The 22,571-nt window shown below is 36.9% G+C and overlaps 1 protein-coding gene across 1 annotated transcript in view; it reads left to right on the top strand.

The window, feature by feature from the left end:
• Nucleotides 1–19,629, top strand: part of FoxK (forkhead box K) — a 67,915-nt gene extending 48,286 nt beyond the window's left edge. The window contains exons 2-11 of the mRNA XM_076117008.1: nucleotides 12,289–12,443; nucleotides 12,877–13,016; nucleotides 13,392–13,666; nucleotides 14,175–14,330; nucleotides 16,114–16,225; nucleotides 16,602–16,698; nucleotides 17,156–17,251; nucleotides 17,720–17,819; nucleotides 18,594–18,699; nucleotides 19,465–19,629. Of these exons, the coding sequence (XP_075973123.1) occupies nucleotides 12,289–12,443; nucleotides 12,877–13,016; nucleotides 13,392–13,666; nucleotides 14,175–14,330; nucleotides 16,114–16,225; nucleotides 16,602–16,698; nucleotides 17,156–17,251; nucleotides 17,720–17,819; nucleotides 18,594–18,699; nucleotides 19,465–19,497 (1,270 nt within the window). The 3' untranslated portion in view covers nucleotides 19,498–19,629. The remainder of the gene's footprint in view (nucleotides 1–12,288; nucleotides 12,444–12,876; nucleotides 13,017–13,391; nucleotides 13,667–14,174; nucleotides 14,331–16,113; nucleotides 16,226–16,601; nucleotides 16,699–17,155; nucleotides 17,252–17,719; nucleotides 17,820–18,593; nucleotides 18,700–19,464) is intronic.
• The last annotated feature ends 2,942 nt before the right edge of the window (nucleotides 19,630–22,571 follow it).

The raw sequence follows: 22,571 nt of genomic DNA, 5'->3' as shown, positions 1-22,571 counted from the left end.
AAATTGATGCACTAATTCTTTCCATGTGATTTTCACAAATTATAGTTGCCGATAACAAGTTTTACGAAATACAGTTTCCTTCATTACTTAAAAAAACTATATTTTTACTAGTCATTTTTTAACTGTCCGCAACTTATCCGCATAATCTTCAAGTCTAGTATTGTCGCAACGATAATCGCACATGTGCGTGTGTACTTAGTTGTAAACAAGCGTGCTATTGATTTCTCGACGACAACTCGCCCCTCTCTGTCGCTACAAGCATTGTTTGTTGTTGCTTTTCAATTGCTTATTCTGTACTCACCTTTATTTACTTTGTTGATAAGCTTTTAAAGTTGCTGTGTTCAGTTTGAAACGTTTTATTCGTGCAAAGTTGAAAATTCGAAACTAGTAGGAACTTGGTGGTGTTTGGATAAATAAAGTTATTTTTGTAGTAGCTTGTACTGATTGCGTATAATTAGAGGTCAGGTTAAGTATTTCGTGATTTAAAACCTAAAATATGCATGAAAATATAAGCCTTCAATGAACATGCATATGCAACATGCAAATGCATTGCAATTAATCCAGTCTATATATGTATTTATTTTGACGTGAAATGCCGCTGTTTCATGATCATGTTAATATTTATGTGTAAAGATATTTTTTTTTAAATTGACAGGTTTAACATTTTATTTAAAATCCCATATTTTCTTTTCATAACTAATTTCAACCGACTCAAAATACGCGGTATTTTATATTTTTATCAATCAAGTGCTCGAATGTTTCACGAGAATTCATTCATCAATATGAAACGGAACAAACAAATACAATTTGAATATTTTAACAGTTACCACTTTATAAAAGAATCAGTGCTTTTTATAGAAATAATTTGAAGCTCCTATACAAATTGATCGATAAATATTCCATTAACCTTTTCAATCAAATCTATTTTGGGAATACATTTTAGCTTTTTACACATAGTTTTTTGGTATATTTCAAATTAAGAGAGCTATTATGCTATGCATATGGAAATCTCTCATCGTAGCTAGCTTTGCTTACCGGTCGGTAAACGATTGAATAGTAAGGTTCAGTAATAATCATTGGCACGAATTTATATACCCAACCCGCACTTGACTAGCGTAGGACGCAAGGCCTAACCCCTTCCTCAATCCGGGAGGAGACTCGGTCCCCATTAATGGGACAGTAATGAATTACATGTTTTAACCAGTCTGTAGCTGACTATGGAAAGCTTAGTTTTTTCGTACCTAGAGGACACATACAGACCCTGCTCAAGTCATTGCCGCAGACATAGGCTTATATGTATTAAGTTAATTTGATACCAGATTATTATGACCTCAACACAAGAACGAAGAGTACTGACTAACGGTTGACAAAAACCATAAGCAAGATGAATATAAGTTTTAATCCATCGTTAGCCAGTACTTAATGTTCTAACAGTCCCCTAGAAACCTCTTGAAAAAAAAGAAGGTTTAGATCCGGTTTTAATTATTTTGTATAAACACTAACAAAATAAATCTTGAAATAATTCTCAGATAACACTTGACCAATTCTCGTAAAGTTATAGTAACCTTTTAATCTTTAGCGTGATTTTGATATTATCTTATGACGTACGTAAATTGGACTTTGTCATAGTGATAAAGTAATGTAAATTTTGTCAGCCATTGCTGAAATGATTACTCTGCTTGCTGGAGGGGCTTGGCTTCTTTATCCTGTAGAGGAGAAACTATACCAAATAATGCTGTTAGCTGCAAGCTTGTAGAATTTGTAGATACTTTGTTTTACCCATTACTGTCCCTCTCTTGGGCAATGGTCTTCTCCCAAACAAGGGTTAGGCCTCGAGACCACCACATTGGCCGAGTGCGGGATGGGGACTTTGCATGCCCACAAGAAATGTATTATACAATTTGAAGGCATGCAAGGTTTCATCATGATGTTTTCTTTCACCGTTAGAACAAGTGATAATTGTTATTTCTAATACACACAACTCCGAAAAGTTAAAAAAAAGAAAGACGACTTGAATGCCTCCTTCTTTTTTAAGTTGCTCAATGGATTTATCGACACTTCTATCCAATATGTACTAGTAAAAAGTACAATATTTACAACATTTATGATAAGAGCAAATATTCCTTGCTTGGAAACAGACGTCGCTGCGGCGCCGTGATATGCTAGATAATGTTAATGATTGATAACAGTACCTATCTATGAGATAACAACGATTGTGCCGTGTTTTTGTTTGGCATGCCGTTGTGGATCATAATAATATTAATATCGCGAAAGCAAACGATTTTGATATCCATATTAATATTAAAATTGTGGTGCTTATTTCGCGTGAAAACAGACTTATCGACAAAGTGGTGATATTATATTACGGCGAAGTTTGAACATTTTTCAGTTAAAACTTAACTGATGGTTTGTTAATAATGCTAGCACTTTAATTATGTGCAAATAAACGTTAATCAAGTTTAGCTTTGAACTGGTAGAGATGGAAAAACGTGTTTGCAGTAAAAGTACACTATAATATAATTAGCACAATCGATCAGCACTTTCAACAAACACACTACGCCTAAAACCGACATTAATTTAATTTACTAAACAATTAATTTTACAATTGCCTTAAATAACGACTCGCGCTTGACCAAAGTGCATCGTTCCATTTCTGTATTTACGGGCGCCACAGCGTCGTAGAGATAAATACAGACGTATCGATTTTACACAGAAGTGGCGACCCCTGCAAGCCAGGGTGCAGTTGGTGCAAGACCAACCCCCACAGGTTCCGTGAAACACTATTACATTGCAGTGTTTGTACTACGAAACTATTAAATAACAATTATGATATGTGTGTTTTTCTTTTGCGCTAGTGACCTGATATTGGATGTATCGTGAATATGAACAAATTGAAGTTTGATTGTACCTTTTGCTGTGTTTGTTGATAGGAAAATTAAATACATGCATTTATATATAAAAGAACGCCGCTTGCTACGATCTTTATAAAATCAACCTTCAGATCAAATTATTAACCTACATGTTCATATTGATATTACACATGCAAAAGTCTCTCTCTGACGCACGCATTAAAAATTTTCATCTCCTATTACGGCAACATTATTGATTTAGAAAAATAATGTATCCGTTTTTTTTATATTGAGTTTTGTACAATGTCCAAAATTTCATGAAAAACGGTTCAGCGGTATCTCCACAAGATCATGACAGACATCTATACCTACAGACTTTTGCATTTAAGTTAACATATTGTACTAGTATGTATTAATGTTATTATAAGTGACCTTTCTCAAGTTGATAGTAAATTGTACAAGGGCCTGCGTTTCAATAACGGCACCCATGCTCATCCCATCGTCCCGTGTCACACGCTATAATAATAACTTCAATGTCTCAATGTCTGTCATGATTTGGGTCCATATGAAATTTAACTTTATTGTTATTTTCTATAACAATGTGTGGTAATTTGACGGGTATTTTAAATTCTGACAAGTTTTTGGCATCTACATTTTTTTTGTCTGGGAAAATATTTTATTTGCTTCCCTGTAAAGTAATTTCTAACTGACTTTTGTGAATCCTTTGCCGTCTCGAAAAGAAAAGAAAAGTACAGTACAAAATTGTCGGTTGAAAAATCTTTAGAATATTTATTTTGATAATAAACTTAAAACCACTACATCTATTTATTTTCCTTCTTCCAATAAACAGCTTATAGTTAGATGATTTTTGTAAACAAAACCAAATGCAAGAAATTGTTGCAATTTATAACTTAATTACTTATCTCATTATCTGTTTACGCTAACGCTAAAATGATTCAAAGAAGGTCGTTCCCATATCCTCTAAAAGGAACACAATAAAATTATACACAACTGCAGTCATGACCTAACACCCTACAATCGTAAGATACAAATAAAAAGAATCTCAATGACCCGTCCGCCAATCAAACGATCATTAATGTTATCAAATCATCAATGAATTGCTCAACGTAAACAAAGAACAACAATATTTTCCTCCCAGCCACGTCATTGTAAACAAGAAATTACCGGCCGCAATCACGATTATACGACTACTAACGCCCTCTATTGATTTGTACATCAAACTTATGTAATTAAGTGTTAGGTAGTATGATATTTAGGTTGTAGATGGCATTGCGTTTATTTGTTTTGAATTTAGGATGCAATTAGGACAATAAAAAATGGGTTTATTTGAATTGGTTTTCGGATATGTTTTAGCGCCGTTTAACGACTTTAATTCTTTCCTGTCAACAACAATAAAGAACAGCTTGTTTAATTTTCAATAAAAAATTACCAGAATTTTTCTAGATAAAGTTTTGAAACTTAGTATTTTATAAAAGTTAAAATATGTTGCATATTGTGTAGAAAAGCTGATGCGACATCAGCTTTTCTACACAATATGCAACATATTTTGCTCCAAAGTCGCATCGAGCGCGGTTTGTCAGCGTGCCGCTGCGACATAATAAAGAATGCAAGTTACGCGAAGTTTCCATAACTTATGATGAAAATACCTGAAGCAAACTTTTGCAATACTTGTACCGTGTAAACAGAATAAATGAGCATTGCATCGAACATAGTTTGCAAAGAAACTGCGAGTACGTCACAGATTTCACAGCTGTTGTTTGAAAGCACTTTAGATGAGCTTTGAATTTTTGTAGCTCTTGCGTGCATTTGCTTAAAAGCAAGGAATTTGCTATTTGTTGTTGCATCACTATTTATGGCTTGTCTGTGATATATAGCAGTGTAGGAATGGAGTATGAAATACGCAAATATAGTACTCTCATCACTCATTTGCCAAGGGATGTACATTGTACACTCTAGCTAAAGGTCTAGTTACTGAACTCTGGGCTGCTTAATCCAATATGGTATTCGGAAATGGCGTATACTCGGAGGCAGTCTTTAAGATAACTAGTTACATACAAACAAACACGCCTTCTTCACATAGGTGTAGACCAGAGACAGAAGAAAATAACTAGTTGTTCTTGAAAATATCCTAAGAGTAAAAAGGAATAAGCATTAAATAAACTATATTTATTCTTCTATTACATTACTCCCTCAATTCCTCTAACGGAATTGCAGCTGCCTGTCAATATTGCGTTGCAACTTTAATAAGAAAACGTCCAATCTAATAACGTGTAGTAGAAAATACTAGAAATATTCGATACGATTGCAGCTGATAAAACTGCCGGGTATTTGCAGGCTTTGAGAACATTCTAGACGGGATTGAACCTCCAGTAATGTGTAGTGGGAATTTTAATCACGGTGATCGATTCTCTTAAAAGATTTTCTATGGGGAGGTGGAATTTTATGAGGAAGTTCTTACCTAGTACTGTTTTAGTATGACCTTATTATATAGGTTAATGATAGTTATTAATTTCCTGCCTATTTCTGAGATGTGTATTCAAAGTATTTTTAGTTAAACTTTATGCTCTAGCAGAAATTAATTTTCTAGATTCTGCTTTCGAATTCTGAATGTGCTGTTGAGTTGAAGATTTCAAGTTGAAGCTTTATGTTAGAATATGCTGCTTACGATAAAAAGGAATAGATTTCCTAATCTATAGCTCCTAGCTCCTGCTCTACTTTTATATTTAGCAAATCCCTAGGCTTCGTATATTGCCATAATCGGTTATTCAGTATCCACCTTGGGCATAAGTCTAAAGTAATAATTCCTTCCTCGAATTTCACTCGGTCTACATTTTACGACTATCCGCTTAGCAACGAATTTTATAATGCTAGTTTACCTGACTATCAAAAAGCTTTTCCGAAAAAACTTTATATCTCCCCACGAATTCTAACTAAGTAGTAAAACGTCCATCGCGATAAAAATACATAATGCTTTTATGTACGACAATTGTACTGCCGCCGCGACATCGTAAAATATACGGTTAGTACTTTATTACTGGGTTATGGTTGTTTTATTAATGTGAATACTAATTGACTGCTTGGATAGAGAATGTGACTGCTGATTAGCTGTATTTTGGATTTTCGGTAAGGAATTGTGCTGTATGGAAAATATATCTAGAATTCGATGTAAACTAGTAAACTTGGAAGAACAGGCGGTGGGGTGGCGAAGGTTTGAAATTTTTTCAAGAAATCTCTTTATTATGTATATGTTAGTTAAGTGTTTTTGTGGTTATCGACGTGTGAGTTTTGGTATCGTGATTAGGAAACATTAATGTATTGCATAGGACTTCTAGTGGATATTTCTATTTTTGACAGGCCCTCGATTTGTGTTAATCGTTGCGACATTATAACGTTTAAAGAACGGAAAGGAAGGGACAAAAAAGGTTAATAGATTAATAAACTGTTTATACAATACTTGCGCCACTAAATACAAACATTAGTTTGACGCAAACCACAGTGAATATATTACAAAACGGCTATTTCCCACACACTATTCCGCCATTAGTGGCGGTGTAAATATCGCACGTACTTCCAGCGACGTCTCTTCGACATTAGCACGCGAATACGTTGCATAGCACTCTGATAACGTCGGTATACATTAGAGCCCTATGCTGTACGCATATACGGTATCTAGCGTTAGTTTTCACATACGGTTTAAAGCCAAAATCGATAACTTGAAGATGCCTATCATAATGTTACTCGATCGAGCTACGCGATCACTACGAGTAAAACTTACGGCTCCATCGAGTAAACTTGTATATATTATGAGCAGGAGTATAACAGAACATATAGTAGCTCTGTGAAACGAACTAAATAATGAGCACGATGATTTCTGATGATAAGAAATATTTTGGAAGAATGATAGCAACTATACCGAATTGAATAGCTTAATTTACCAAGTACCCTACAGCAGTCGATACTCAAAGCAGACGCAGTTTGCTAAATCATGATTCAATTCGCAATCTTTTCCATCATTTCACGTTCGCTACAAGACAACTAACAGTTTTTCAATAAACGCTTGCAACTGTCTGTTTCATTGATCGCGCTGTCGAGTTTTCTCTAAAACTACGAATCTCATATGTGTGGTGACCTGAATGTGCGTTTATTTCGCGCTGGAGGCGTTACGAGGCACTCTGTACGGCGCGATTTATTTATATGTAGCTTTAGACAGATGCGTGTGTACTGAAATGGATAGGTGATGGGTTTGCCTTATTGCGTACTGAAGGAGCTTTCGCTTTACGATTTAAAGAGTGTACTTCTGATTGATAGTAAAGCTCTAGTTTACGGGTGTACCAAATTGTTCCTATGTAGTGTTTCATATAAATTGTGAATTGTAATGTAATATACTGGTATTTAGCTGCATCCATTGAGACTGGAAGAACTCCAACATAGTTGGAAGTAAGACTAGGCTTGTGATGAATGTTAATTTTGACGTTGCTGTTACAAAACAGTACTTGTGGGATTATCGTCACCAGACTAGTTATAGACGGGCTTGGAGACGTTTTCTAAAAAAAAACTTCGGCTTTTAGCCTAATTTATTTACTTAACAGCAAAACTTAAAAGGCACATAGCTTAATGGACTATCAGATATTCCCAATGCTCGATTCAAAGAAACACTCCGGGGTATTCCCGTTGACTAATTGTGTTCGAGTCCAAAGTAAATATGTGTTGTTTTTAGGGTGAGAGCTATCGGTGACGATGTAATTAAGATAGGGAAACCCCAATACCACTGGTTTAGTATCGATTACGGGAATAAACCTATTGTAAGTCGGTATAATGGTTGGTACTAGTTAATATCCTTGGTTCTGCTTACGACGATATTCTGTCGATTTCGTGAATGTTTTCATTTACACTTTAAACTGATTGAAATCGTCCTGTCTTAGGTCCAACATTTTCTACGTGATATGGCAACAATGCGTTTCTTATTCTGAATATTCGGTAAAATTCTATTTTACTTGAAAAATAAATGTACGGTGCTTTTTGGGACAATTAAATTCTCTGGAGGATTAAAGTTTCATTTGGATGGAGAGCATTTCGTATTTTAATTCGTGTATTATTTAACACTAAACTAGTAACGGCAGCAACCATAACCGTAACATTAGAATTCGTACTACAATTTCAGTACAAAACAGAAACACCTGTGTAACATCTACCGCAAATACTAAGTTCTGAACACGCTCTATAATCCCAGGTACATACGTGTCGTTGAATTTCTGCTACGAGCATAAAGGAAACGCTGACTACGTACATGCTGTAGTTTCATGGATGCTTTGATATGTATATGAAATAATATGAATGGACGTCTATAGACACGAGAAATGTCTTGGCCATTTAGGTGTTTATGTCATCTTGAGATTGTCTCCGTATTCGTAATTTCTATCTCTATTAACCTTTTCACCGCCACGGACGTTAAGAGACGTAAAATTGAAAATCGCTCACGACGCCATCGACGTGATAGCACGTCAAAAATATCACTTTTTTATAGTTCAAAATAAACATACAACAATACGTTTCAAGTGTTTTCTTTCTCCTGTTATTATTACCTAAACATATTTATTACATTATTACACAAAGACATATAATAATTAGACAGTTGTACCTGAAAAAAAAAACAAAGTAAATCATCATGCAAAATGTATAAATTTAGCCCGCAAATCCACGCCACAGACGTGAAGACGCGTCAACTAGTGATGTGCAAGGAAAAGGACTACAATCTAAACACTTTATGCAATATTTCGAAAACAAATTGAAATACTTCACTCCTTTCTGAAAAAAAAAAATTTTTGTCTGATATGTTTTAAATTAGATTCAATACAAACCTAAATATGTAATAAAACTACCATATCTAGTGATAAACTCATGACTAAATAAGTGCAAATCGATCATTTTGTGGCAACTCTCGCGCATCTCTATTAGCGGAATCCCTTACAGTGCTTCGTACGCCACTGACGGAATCAGACGGCGCGCTCTGACGTCACCCGCGCTGCTGGACACTCGTAGTGTTGTTGCAATACGTTATTAATAATAGGTACATAAATTCTTGTGTATAATAAATTTTTCGTACACCATCTGCGCCACAAAAATGTCTTCAAGTCAAATGACGACAGAAGAGCTGTTGAGAGTGTTAGAAGGTGTAGAAGATGATGTTACATATTCTGAAGCAGAATCTTTAAGGAGTGACGATTTAGAGGTAAGTTATTGTTTGAATACATTAAACAAACAATAAAGGTATTATTAATGTTGTAGGACTAACAAAAAAACACAGTTATCATGCCAATACGTACTATCTATGTTTATTGTACCTTTTAGGTATAGTTACTACTTTTGTCGTTATTCAATATTAGAAATATGTTATCACTACATAGTATATTTGTATGCTTAAATCTTTAAAACTACGCAACAGATATTGATGCGTTTTTTTAATAGATAGAATGATTAAAAAGGAATGTTTTATGTATAATATTACATTCAAGAAATAGTGGAGAAATATTGTTATTAAATACCCGTGCTAAGCAGGAGCGGGTCACACTGGTACATCTCTAATATAAGGCGGCAAAATTTGAAATCGCAGCGCTGACCACGCCAGTGGCGTTTCTTAACGTCAAAAGGTGTCGTCACAACTGGGATTAGTGCTGTGACTTTTTGAATAAAATATTTGAATTAAGTACTTTTTTTATGCAAATTGTTCGTGTATATCATTGTTATTTTTGGGTAATGAGTACTGAGTAGTGTAAAGTTGACACATGGGAGAAATTCAATAAAATTTTGTGGTACTTTTATGCAATTTTTACTCATAATATAAGAACACGTAAAATTAATCGAAGTTTTATCGATATACACTTTTCCCGTGACTATTATTTTGTAGGTATAAACGAAGGAATTTATTGCTTGGCGTGGGGAACACCGATTTTCAATATTACTCTGGCGGTGAAAAGGTTAAGAAAAAGGGTAAATTTCTTGTCACCAGTTGTCAAATAGACATATCTGTAAGGTAGTCCATCTAGAGCACCCGTTCGAATAGCACCTTGACGAAAAGTACCTAGCCTAGTCCACGAAGAGTACCCATCAGTATATACATATATTGGGCAGGTGCTTTTCGAACGCGTGCCCTAGAATCTAGATGGACTACCTCATATTTTTAGCTGAATATAGGACTACAGGAGGAAATTGCTTCTTCAATATGCTGTATAACCAAATAAGTATATGTAGATAACTTTACAAAACGTGGTTGTATTTACAAAACTAAAACGTGCCGTTGAATTTCTGCTACGAGCGCAACGGAAATGCTGACATCGTACAAGCTTCAGAGTTCCACGGATGCATTGATCTGGATATGAATGGACGTCAATAGACGCGTGGGCGGGTGCGATCGTGTGGTGTCTTGGCTATTCACGTGTTTATGTCATCTTAGGAGTGTCCTCGTTTTCATAAGTTGTTTAATAGAATTATTACAGACTGAATATGAAACGTTGTGGGTTTTTTGGAATGCTTTATTTAAGATTTCAGCAGCTAGGGTAGATTTAAAAGGCAGACAATTTGGTGAAAAACAATGTTTACGACTTAAGAAATCTCATTTCAATTCGTACTTTGTGTTTCACTCAATGTGAAGTTATTTTAACAATTACTAGATTTTACTTCCACTTACATATTGCAGCAAATATTTAACTTCAAAGAATTGATATTTTCATAAATTCTTTTAAGACTTCAATTTCTCTTTTGTATGCATTTCTCTTTACCATCAACTTATATATTTTCCGTCTGCGTACTCCAGACGGCTTATGTCCCGTTTAAAGCGCATTGAGCGCGTTGTCATGCCGACAGTTCATTACGGACCGCTGCGTCCCGACGTCTGTTCGCTTATTGAATTCACTGCACTGCCTGAGGGGTGAGGGGTGGGGCATAAATACTAGCCTGGATGCCGTTAACGTCTGATAAAGTAGGCAAAGAAAAATATTGGTTGGGTACTTAGTGTTTAGTCCCATGTTGGGCGCCAAAGAATATTAAAATTTTAATCAATAGTTTCAGTTTTGATAATGGCTTTCAAATGACTCAGTTAAGGTTTCAATGTTTCATGAAAGTTTTTATAAGCATTCATCACATTAATGATAATCTGACGTCCTATTCATGTATCTAAAATACATGTTTCACAATCGCACACGCAAATACGAAACTATTATGTCACATTTACATATCCAGTTCAAGCTCAAATCGTAAACGTTACATGTATATTTCCTTGACAAGAAATAGACTTGTCTTGTAATTACGTATTGACTCTATGCAGTATTGTAACGGGGTTCACCCCCTTTAGCCAATATCAAAGAAAACATGTGAAACATATCGATAACGTCAAAGGGATATGAATAATTGATTGTGCGATTGCCTGTGTGCTTTGTTATTGCCCAGACTGGATGCTTTCAAAGGTATTTCAGGCTTTGTCGTGTAGGCATTAATTAAAGGTAGAACTCAGGCCAAAGCTTCGGTTGTGTCTATAGACATAGGTTGTCCAGTGCGAAACAAAAAAGACAGGACAATTCTGTTTGTAGACGAGAGTTTTTTGTCATTGCCGTTACGAGTATTTTGCGCACGGTGCTATTGGTACGGACAGAGAATAATGTGCCATTTAAAACACAACCCTTGTAGTTACAACCGTTCAAGGGTGAAGTAAGTAAAATACTGGATAATTTAAAGATGCACGATTTGAAAATTGTATTATGCATTGAATTCTACAAAGCTAGTAGTCATTTAAATTGCGTATGTAGCCGTGTCGGTGCAATGTAGTTGACTATAGGCTTAACACTGGCGCCAAGCTTGGCCCCACGTTGGGCGCCAACTATTGATTTATTCCACTAAAAGTAGTTTTGCACCAGTTTCAATCCTTTAATGTTTTTATTTGGTCGGCAGATGGCCAAATAGCGAGGAATAACGATGCAAAGGCTATTATTAATGTTAACTTACGTGACAGTTATGGAAACTAAATAATTGAACTAAGTAGACTAGATAATTTAATAATAATATACAGGCTGTTCTAGCATAAAAAAGAATATTGAATTATCAGATTCATGATCGTTTATTTAGTTTAATACCAGTTGCTAAAGTTATAGTATTGGTTGAAAGTTTGAAAGTTCAAGGTTTCAAGACTCAAAGCTGTAGCTTTTGATAAGCTGCGCATAGATAATGCTTGATAATGTACTTACTTTCGTTGAAGGAAACATCTGATGATCTAGCCTTTAAATTTTATTGCAATTTGATATAAGATTCTGGTTCATCCAATATAAAAAGAGCACACGTTTCATACATTCATAATGAGACATGTGCTTTTTTGGAATTGCAATAAAGTTATTATAAAACGATTTCCTAACAAGTTATTCTCAATTTCCAGATGCACACTACGCTTCCCTTCGACGAACATTCGCCTAGAGTTCCAGTCGCTGGTGGAGGAGAGCGGCGCTGGCGGCAGCTCGGCGCCGATGCCGCCGCTACGCATCACTATACCTACGGACAGTGATGGACGCAGTCCAGCACCTTCTCCTACAGGTCCGTTGAGTTACTTGATACTTATTCTTGAGAGTAGTATAAAATGAGACTATTTTTATATCGTGATTCAACTAACATTCTTATTGCGAATGAGGTCGTCGGCAGTAGTCTTGTCTCCTGGTGAAGCTGCAAGGTATAAGTATAAATGGCGACCACTCCCAATTCTCCTTGCATTCTGCTGTTGAATATTTTTATTAAGGACCAGCAAGCAAAAGTGATAGGTAGCAGCTCAAGGAATAGTGAAGCAGGAGACGAAATTTGATCACCATTATATAATCTATAGAGATGGTACGTTAAACTGTCGAAAGTCTGGCAATAAAAATCATTTGGTTAGGTTAGATGCCGATAACATGAAGAATTCCTCAAAGAAAGTAGGAAGTGTAAATAACCCCACAGATACTACATTATCTAAAACATATACATCACTTTCTAGGTACAATAAGTGCAGCGAACAGTTGTCCGACGTCTCCCCGGGGCGCTGGCTCCTCGGGCCGGAGACACGCCGACCTCGGCCTGGTCGCGCACTACGCGGCCCTCGCTGATCACGGCCGGCCGAACTCCAATGGAACTGCGGTGAGTGTCACTTTGTATTACCTCTTTTTAGTTGTTCTACGCACCAATGACTTCTCGGAGCTTTTCAAAAATAATTTTAACTTGTCTTATCGGCGAAGAAAAAGATCGCTATAAAACCGTCATGCCTAAGAGTTCTTTTAGAAATGCAATGCACATACTGCTATTGGCCAGCGTGGTGGAAAAGGACTTACTTTTTCGTCAACTTTTGGAATGATCCAAAAATCTTTATAGATTATTTTAGTAGAAATGTATAATAGAAATGTATAATAATACCTCTAGATTTTTATGTATTTTAAGTGGCCACTGATTTGTTAATAGGTTAGTCGTTACTTTTATATTACATCCTCTACTATGTCTTATGTAAATTTCTTGCAGGCGACATCATCAAACTCAGAGTCAGGCTACGGCAGTTCCCGCGACGTCCGCGACGTGCGGGACGTGCGCGACGTGCGCGAGGTGCGCGAGGCGCGCGACGACGCCAAGCCGCCCTACAGCTACGCGCAGCTCATCGTGCAGGCCGTGGCCTCGGCGCCCGACAAGCAGCTCACGCTCTCCGGCATCTACAGCTACATCACCAAGCACTACCCCTACTACCGCACCGCTGATAAGGGCTGGCAGAATTCTATACGTCACAATTTATCGCTCAATAGGTATGTTACTCACTAAATAGGTATGTTACACCCCCGGTAAGCTCTTAGTGCTGAAATAGTGCAAGTCCAGTTACACCCGGTTTCTGAAGTACATTTAGCGGTAGTTAATCTATTCAATAGCGTTTTTTTTGTATGAATTTTAACGCTAGTGAAAAGATAAACGGCCGCTAAATGTACCTCAGAAACCGGGTGTAACTGGACTTGCAATATTTCAGCACTAAGAGGTTGATTTGTAAAGGAAACCCTTTTTTAATTCAGGATCGTCATATATACTCAAGCAATTGATTTTGCGAAATAGTGTCAACGGATTATAAACACGATAAGGCTTACGAATATACAATATTAGTTTTGATGAGACAAAATTACACCCGAGGAGTTGGAAGACGAATTACGAATTTAGGCTGTTTTATGAAAAAGTTAAAGCCACAGAGGCAGTTAAATTTCTGACTTTTATCTTAACATTAATGAATGAATAGCTTACTTATATTTGTCATGTTGGTTATTCCAGATACTTCATCAAGGTGCCCCGCAGCCAGGAGGAGCCGGGTAAGGGCAGCTTCTGGCGCATCGACCCGCAGAGCGAGGGCAAGCTCATCGAGCTCGCCTTCCGCCCGCGGCGTCCGCGCGGCGTCCAGTTCAGAGCACCTTTTGGACTGTCCTCCAGGTATAAATATACTGTTTTATTTATTATTAAGAGCTTTATCACTTATAGTATGTGTAGGTTAACTTTGTGTGTCTGAATATAGCAATCAAAAGCGACATATAGGTAAAGGAGACGTAGAAACGCACGAAATTTATACGTCTGCTATGTTTACGGCGAAACTTCGATCAATTTTAAAATATACTCAAAAGCATTTCTGTCGCTAAGTTACTAGTAAAAGTCGTAATGACAGCATAATATTTAAGAATATAAATAATATTCAAGTTTTGAATGTTATTTCTGCGATCAGCCGGTTCGGTTACAAAAAGCTAAATAGCAAGAAGTTTGGATGATTGAACAGAATGACACCTTCGTCGTTGATCTACTATATTCAGACACAAAGTTAACTGGCTCGAGTTACATACTGTAGTACATCAAAAGCAATGCTAGACAAAGGCCAGCTAATGTCAGCTATATAAAGTTCATGAGTGCGTAATTTTTAAATATCACGGTTTTCATAGAATATATTCCTATAAACAAAACAGCCATGCATTTGATCAAAATGATAGTATGCTAAGACGAGAAAATGATAGTGCATAGTATAGTTCTGGATTAGCATTTTACGATGTTTTATTAGTACAATACAGGTTCTTTTGAAATCAAGTGATAGATAGGAAAACATAGTATTCAGTATCTACTTATTCTGCAATGCAAAAGGCACCCTTTACCTTAAGAAGTTACGGTCTAGTACATAGCTAATGATATTTTACAACAATGCTGGCTTTATTTATATTTTCCATGCTGACCAACGTTAACGAAAGGTAATTATTAGTAATCATTCATATTTAACTATCTTTCGCACTATAAATATTGTAACTTCTGGGGGCCTGAGACAAGTATTTGTTGGTCATACAGATATTTGTTTCACACTACTCTATAAAAATCAATGACAACATAAATTTATATGCAATTTACTACTTTAAATCTAAGATAAAATATGTAGGACGTGAATCGACAAATCCAAGTGCAATGATTACTTTATAATTATGATCAACCAATGCGTAATGTATGTGCTAAACAACTGTGTGTACCTGAATAGTTGCTACATGGAAGGTAAACATTAAAAACAATAAACGAAGAAGACAAGTGCAAGTGATGGACCGGTAGCGTCGCCGTCGTGACATCTCTGTAGCGGCTCGCTACATAACAAGCGACATCTACTGGGACCAGCGCGCAATCAACCACCACGCGCAGTGTGACTGACGTCACAAGTCCTAGATCGCGCTATCGAAGTTTGCACTGCAACTGACTATATATATGTACAAGTTCCCGACTACAACAGTCGGGCAGCCTAGGCCCACCAGGCACGATCACCTCGCCTGGTCGGAGGATCCTCCCTTTGGTTGGAGGAACACGATCACCTCGTTCCTCCACATCTCCATCAACCGCAATCCTCTCTTACGTCTTTAGTTTTTACTGTTTAAAGCCTTGCACTGGCTGGTTGTTATAGTCACACATACAAAAAAAAAAATTGGCGCGTACTTTAGCTCGATTCTCTACTACTATCGACTACCGACAACCGGCTAGGTATCGAGAAATTTTACACTAAAAGCTGTGAAGCGCCTCTACCGGGCTCCTTAATAACTATTTTGGCAATACATTTTAAATGTCAAACTTTCTATACTTGACGGTACAGACTATACAGAATGGCTACTGTATATTTTCAACAAATTTCTTCTGATTTTTTCTCATAATAAATGTTGAATGTAACGGTTATTAATAGAGTATGTTTGTGTTGTTATTGCAGGAGCGCGCCGACGTCTCCGTCGCAGGTGGGCGTGTCGGGGCTCGTGACGCCCGAGGAGCTGTCGCGCGAGCCCACGCCCGACCTGTTCCCGCCTGAGGAACAGGACCAACAGGTGCGTACTATAATCATTGATAATATAACAAGATGGACATCGTTGCCCAGGCCGACCACGACGTACGTGGCATCATGATATAACGGCATTCGCGGGTCCATCGTGGCAGAATATGACGCGAGACAGACAGTTAAGGAAAGAAAGAGGGGAGGCCTTTGCCCAGCAGTGGGACAAAAAGGGCAAATAAAAAAAAAATATAACACATAGATACAACAAATGTATATGATTATATTGAGTAACAGATGCCGCTTATACTTGAAAGGCCTTATTTCTGTTCATAATACGTACAAACTATTAGACTTATTTCTAATTGAAGCCATAGGAGTGACCAGTAATAGTACACAAGTTTATGTGAGTAACGTGTGTATGTTCGCAGTCGAGTCAGCAGCGCCTGAGCAGCAACAACAGCCAGTCCACGCAGTACTTGTTCCCGCAGCGCTCCGGCGTCAGTCAGAGCGCGCCCGGCTCACCCGGTACTTATACACATTATAAACTATTCATTATTATCTATTATTTACGTTACGAAAGTATTTTCTCTCTGTGTGGTCTCCCGGCTTCGATTTTCCGGTCAGACAGTGCTTTTGCTTTATATCTTAGGATATTTGGTAACTTGCTCGTTGCATATCAAAGGGCTCCCTCTCTTTTATATGCGACTACCATTGTTAAAGTTGTGACGCTGCGTGTATTTCGTACACCACTGCGTACACGTTCGGGTTTAACAGGTGTGATGCTATAAGCAATAATCGTACATTCTAAGCAAAAGATTCTTACTACGATGAACAAACCTCAAACGGCCGTTGCAAAACATTTAAACGAATAATCATCAGCGGAAAGTGTCGATACTGAAATAACTTAGTAATGAGCGTGTGCACAAACAATATGTACCAATGAGTATTTGTGTGAGTGTAACCGAGTGACGTTGTGTGGCAGGTCACGGGCTGGCCTACAGCGCGGGCACGGGCGCGCTGGTCATGGCGGGACACCAGATCACCGTCGTCACCAACGGCGCCGGCGGCGAGAGGGAAGGTACGCGCGCTATTTATTACTATCTCTTGTATATAGTGACACTATAGTGCAGTATGAACTATATTATATACTATACAGTGAAGCTATGGCTAAAGATAAACCTAGTTCCTGTATTGAAAGTAACGTAATTTGTTACGGAATGATACTTCTACATTAAGATAGGTGAAAAAAAAGAAGACGAAATAGTAACATCATCAATCTAGGCTTTCTTCCAACTATGTTGGAGTCGGCTTCCAGACTCACCAGGTGCAGCTGAATACCAGTATTCTACATGGAGCGACTGCTTATCATACCTTCATACAGTTATTACACGGCACAACCTAGACTGTTGTTACTTAGCCACGAGCTTCTTAGTATTAGTTATAGTATATAGTTATAGTATAGTATATAGTTCTACAATATATTTTTTTTTATATCATATTGGACAAGTCTAAATCATGTAATAATGTTTGTATTGTGATGTTACAGAGAAGTACGTGGTGGGCACGACCGGCGGCAACCTAGTGTCCATCCAGGAGGAGGACGTGCCCGCCAACGTCGTCATACACCAGCACTCGCCTTACTACGGGTAAGTGCACTTTAATACCTAGTAATTGTTTTAATTGACATAAAAAGGGAGTGTTGTGGGACATAAAATATAGTCATTTAGAAATAAGATTAAGATAGAAAATTTGATAGGTGATAGGTATTTGAAATAATATACATAACATAATTACAAAAAAAAATCGTATATTTTTATAGTGTAATGTATCTATGACTTCTAATATGTAGATATTTCGGCATAAAAGATTATTTAGTGCTTTGGAATAGTTGAATAGCTTGTGGTGGTTTAATAAACAATTGTTAATTCTCGCTCTTTACTATGAAATTTACACGTCCATGTGTTATTACTGTCTTATTTATAAACGTGGTGTAAGCTCTGACTAGTTTACAGTATTTTGACTTTTCCACCAAACGTACTAATGAGAGTTTACGCTACTTTTTCAGAAAGACAGTTTATGTATAACGGGACGTACAACGTTTGATATGAAACCAACACAATTGATAAAAGTTTGCAAAACTAAAATGAATCTTTATCAATTGTGTTGCTTTCATTGGAAAAAATAATCTAAACTAGTTTAAATTCTCACTGTCAATATTACCCAAATGATTCAAAGTTACCCAACTTGACTGTATGTCTTGAAATATGACATCTGCCATGTTACTTTTATTTTATTGGTTTATTTTAATTCATTGGTATGGTATTCGTACAGTATTATTTTGTTTTATTGGTCATAACAATATTGTGTGTAAGCTTTAAGCATTGCATTGATCTGTATACTAAGTGTATATGTATGTGTAGCGGCGGCTACTCGGGCGGCGGCGACAGCTGCGGCTCGGTGGGCGGCGAGCTGGTGATCGAGGAGGCGCCCGACGACCCGCCGCACAAGCGCGCCCGACACTCCAACGTAACTATACACACATTATATTATATACTAGCTGACCCGCGCAACTTCGCTTGCGTCACCTAAAAGAATGGGTCAAAATTTTCCCCGTTTTTGTAACATTTTTCGTTGCTACTCCGCTCCTAATGACCGTAGCGTGATGTTATATAGCCTATAGCCTTCCTCGATAAATGGGCTATCTAACACTGAAAGAATTTTTCAAATCGGACCAGTAGTTCCTGAGATTAGCGCGTTCAAACAAACAAACAAACAAACAATCAAACAAACAAACAAACTCTTCAGCTTTATTATATTAGTATAGATTATTACTAATTCAATAGCCTTTCTTCCAACTATGTTGAAGTCGGCTTCCAGGCTTACCAGATGCATATAGATACTAGGATTTTACATGTAACGACTGCCTATCGGACCTCCACAACCCAGATACCTGGGATGAAATACAACACCCTTCGGTAAGACTGGTTGTCAGACTTTAAAGCTTCTGACTAATGAGAACGGCTGTCGAAGATTTTTGAGTATGACAGTCGAGACCCACAATTTAACTGTGGTTATCCCAATTTAATGTGCCTGGCTTCCAGTCGCTTAATGGCTGGCCTAAATTAAATAATCATTTATTGTGAACGTTGCTGCTATGTTGTTCCAATTCCCGCGGTGCAAGTTTGATAAAGAAATGTCATCATGTCACATTGTAAGAAGACCTTAAACGTTTCAAGATAATTATGTTCTTGTATTATACAGATAATATATTATAATATGTGTACATTGCAGATGTCGGAGCTGGAGGAGCGGCGCGCATATTGACGCGGGCCCGCGCGCGCCCGCGCCCGCGCCCGCCCCGCCATCCTGCGCCACTAACACCCGCGCCCCGCGCCGCCCGCGCCCCTCACCGGAGACCAAACCTTCAGATTTTCTACACGATACACCCCTTACCGACTAGCTCACTGTGTATAGCTAAATTGGCGAACTTGTTGTCCAACTGGTTGCCCAACAGGTCGTCCAACATGTTGTCCAACTTGTATACCAACTTGTTGTTCAACTGCGAGCGCAATTTGTTGTTCGATCAGTTGATGGTCAACTAGTTGCACGATTGGTCACCTGGCTGATTGGTTGTGTAGGAACCATATTGGTCTAGTGACCTTGTCGTGGCCTGTTGCTTGATTAGAACTTTGATTAGTTCTATCCGAAGATGGAACGATCAATTCTGTTCTATAATAAAATAGATACAGAAATTAAGTATAATAAACATATGTTACATAAAATAAAATGTATTTATAAAGAAAATCTGATAGGTGACGGTCACCGGTCATCGCGAAAGGACATAGCAATAATAGTGATACGCAAAACAATTGGACGAGACAGTGTTAGATTAGTGAGTGCTAAGTTATACTCTAAGTTATAAAACAGTTATGTAAGGCAAGCGAGCTTTAAGGTGAAGGAAAACAAACATTGATGCGGTCACGGTGAAGACACCCTTATTTTATATTTGTTTATACGCTTCGCTACAAACCCGTTGTTATCATCTCCTACACATTTACGAAGAATAAGGTCTTATTTCCACTTACGTTGATATCGCTCGCATACATGTTTCTTTGTAATATGTGGCTAATATCATCATAAAGCTTGCTACACACATATTCAACAGCTGCAACTGCAAACAAGTTCAGTGATTGCTTCCAGTCGGTTTTGTTGTTTGATAAATACAGTCGAACCGAACGTGCCGGCCGGAACATGTGCGTAGCAAGCGTAAGAGGAAGGGAGGCCTAAAGCACAGAGAGTAAAATGATACACGAACTGGTAGAAGGTGAAATCTTGCCTTGGCGTGTCAACGCAAGATTACCATACGTAATGTGTGTAGCGAGATTCAGACTTGTGGTATAACTACATGGGGAAAGTAACAATGATATAAGCAATTATGCCGTTATTTTAATAGCCAGTTTCACGGCTTATGGAATAGTCTCGGATACCCTATCTACTGGATAAACCGACAGCACAAGTGTAGAAAAATCTGTCAATATTCCGCTTGAAACACGGCATAAATCTATTAATAAATAAAGATCTGATCTTTATCGCATTATATACGTTAGTTTGCATCGGTTTTGGTCACAAGCTGATTAGTGAGTACATATATTTTGCTGTAAAATTCTATGAGCTTGCAACAATGCTCTGAATCTTTCACTCATATTAATAAGTCTACAAGAGTAAGCGAGATCAATGATATTCTTATATAGTTGTACCACAAGTCTAATCAGAAGAACAAAATAATATTTTTGTGTCATTACGGGAATCGAATCCGGTCTATTTGTATAGATCGCAAGTGTCTATTATTTATAATGAAGCCTGAACTGTAAAGATTTATTTCAAAACTAAAGAAAATGTTGATTTCTTTGGAATTATTTTTCAATTTAAATGTGTGAATAAAAAACTGCTAAATGATAATTAGCTTCATCAAATACATACAGAAATAAGTTTGGCAGTTTTTGAGGTTAGCCTTCATAAACAAACAGACGTTTAATAGGATTATAAAGCTGCAAATTAAAAAGGGATGATTTCTTTTGTTACATTACGGTACTGTGTTGCCAGCTTCGAAAATATTCTATGGAACAAGTATTGCCATACTTTAGTATAACGATTGGGTGTCTATATAATACATATATATAACGTTTATATACAGTCTTGAATCTCGAGATTATGTGAATATTTAAGAGGCTGGCATCTAGCAATTATAGTCAATGTTCAGTAGATAAACAGATATATAAAAATATTAATTGGAGATTGACAATAAATATATAAAAGTAAATAATATCATATTTACTTTAGTAAATATTTAATTTAATGTGTGAATCTGTATGGTTTTTTTAATTTTCAATATAACAGCACGATTCCGTTTGCGTATAAACTGGCTTCACTTATTTTGAGCCCTTAAAGATTGAGTTTAATGAAAGTAGGCTATGTTTGATCCCAGGTGTTCAACTTTTTCCATGCTGAAACTTTATTAAAATCATTTCAGCAGTTTAGCAGTGAAATTGTAACATATGAATACACTTTCAAATTGTAACTATCATCACGACTTAATGTTTTTATATATCTTAAAAAATATGAGATTTATTGTCAATCTCCAATATAACAAAGTATACTATCATATTCCAGAGTTATTGTAATATATTCAATGTCTATACTGTCTTGAGTGGATATATAAACGATTTATAGATATTTTATTTATCTATATTATGTTTTACATACGATATTTGTTGATATACTGGATCAATGAAAAAAAGAAAACAAGAAAATTTCATTTCAGGGAATTAGCACTTTTTTTTGTCTAGTTTAATTATTAATTTTGGGTAATTTAAGTTTAATTTCTTAAATCGATTTAATATTTAGAGCGGATACCTGTGCATGGGCATGCGTGCATATGCGTGAATGTATATGCATGCACCGGATCTTTTACAATCATGTTAAAACGATACATTGATTATTTCCTACTTTCATCATCATCATCATATTATATAACTCAATAAATAAGGTTTATGTAGTCATATTCAATATTTTATTTGATATTTCCATAATCTACTTTCAATAATGTCCAGTAATCAACAAATATCGTATACGTAACAATATACAGGATGAGCAATTTTCACCAAAGTTACAATCGCAAGTGCACTGCTCATACTGTATAAGGGAAGGTTAATATCTGACAGAAGATGCGTCGGGCGTAACTTAATTTGTATGGGCTTCGCACCGACGCATCATCGGTTGAGTGTGAACGGTCGAGTGTTTTTCCATACATTTGTCTGTTCTGCCGTTACGCAGCCGATAATACGTGACGTATGTTCCGTCAGATATGAATCTGCCCTAAAGCGTGATCATAGACATTG

Source organism: Anticarsia gemmatalis, chromosome 8 (genome assembly GCF_050436995.1).
Source record: "Anticarsia gemmatalis isolate Benzon Research Colony breed Stoneville strain chromosome 8, ilAntGemm2 primary, whole genome shotgun sequence".
Taxonomy (NCBI): Eukaryota; Metazoa; Arthropoda; class Insecta; order Lepidoptera; family Erebidae; genus Anticarsia; species Anticarsia gemmatalis.
This window is presented reverse-complemented; position numbering and strand designations above follow the sequence as displayed.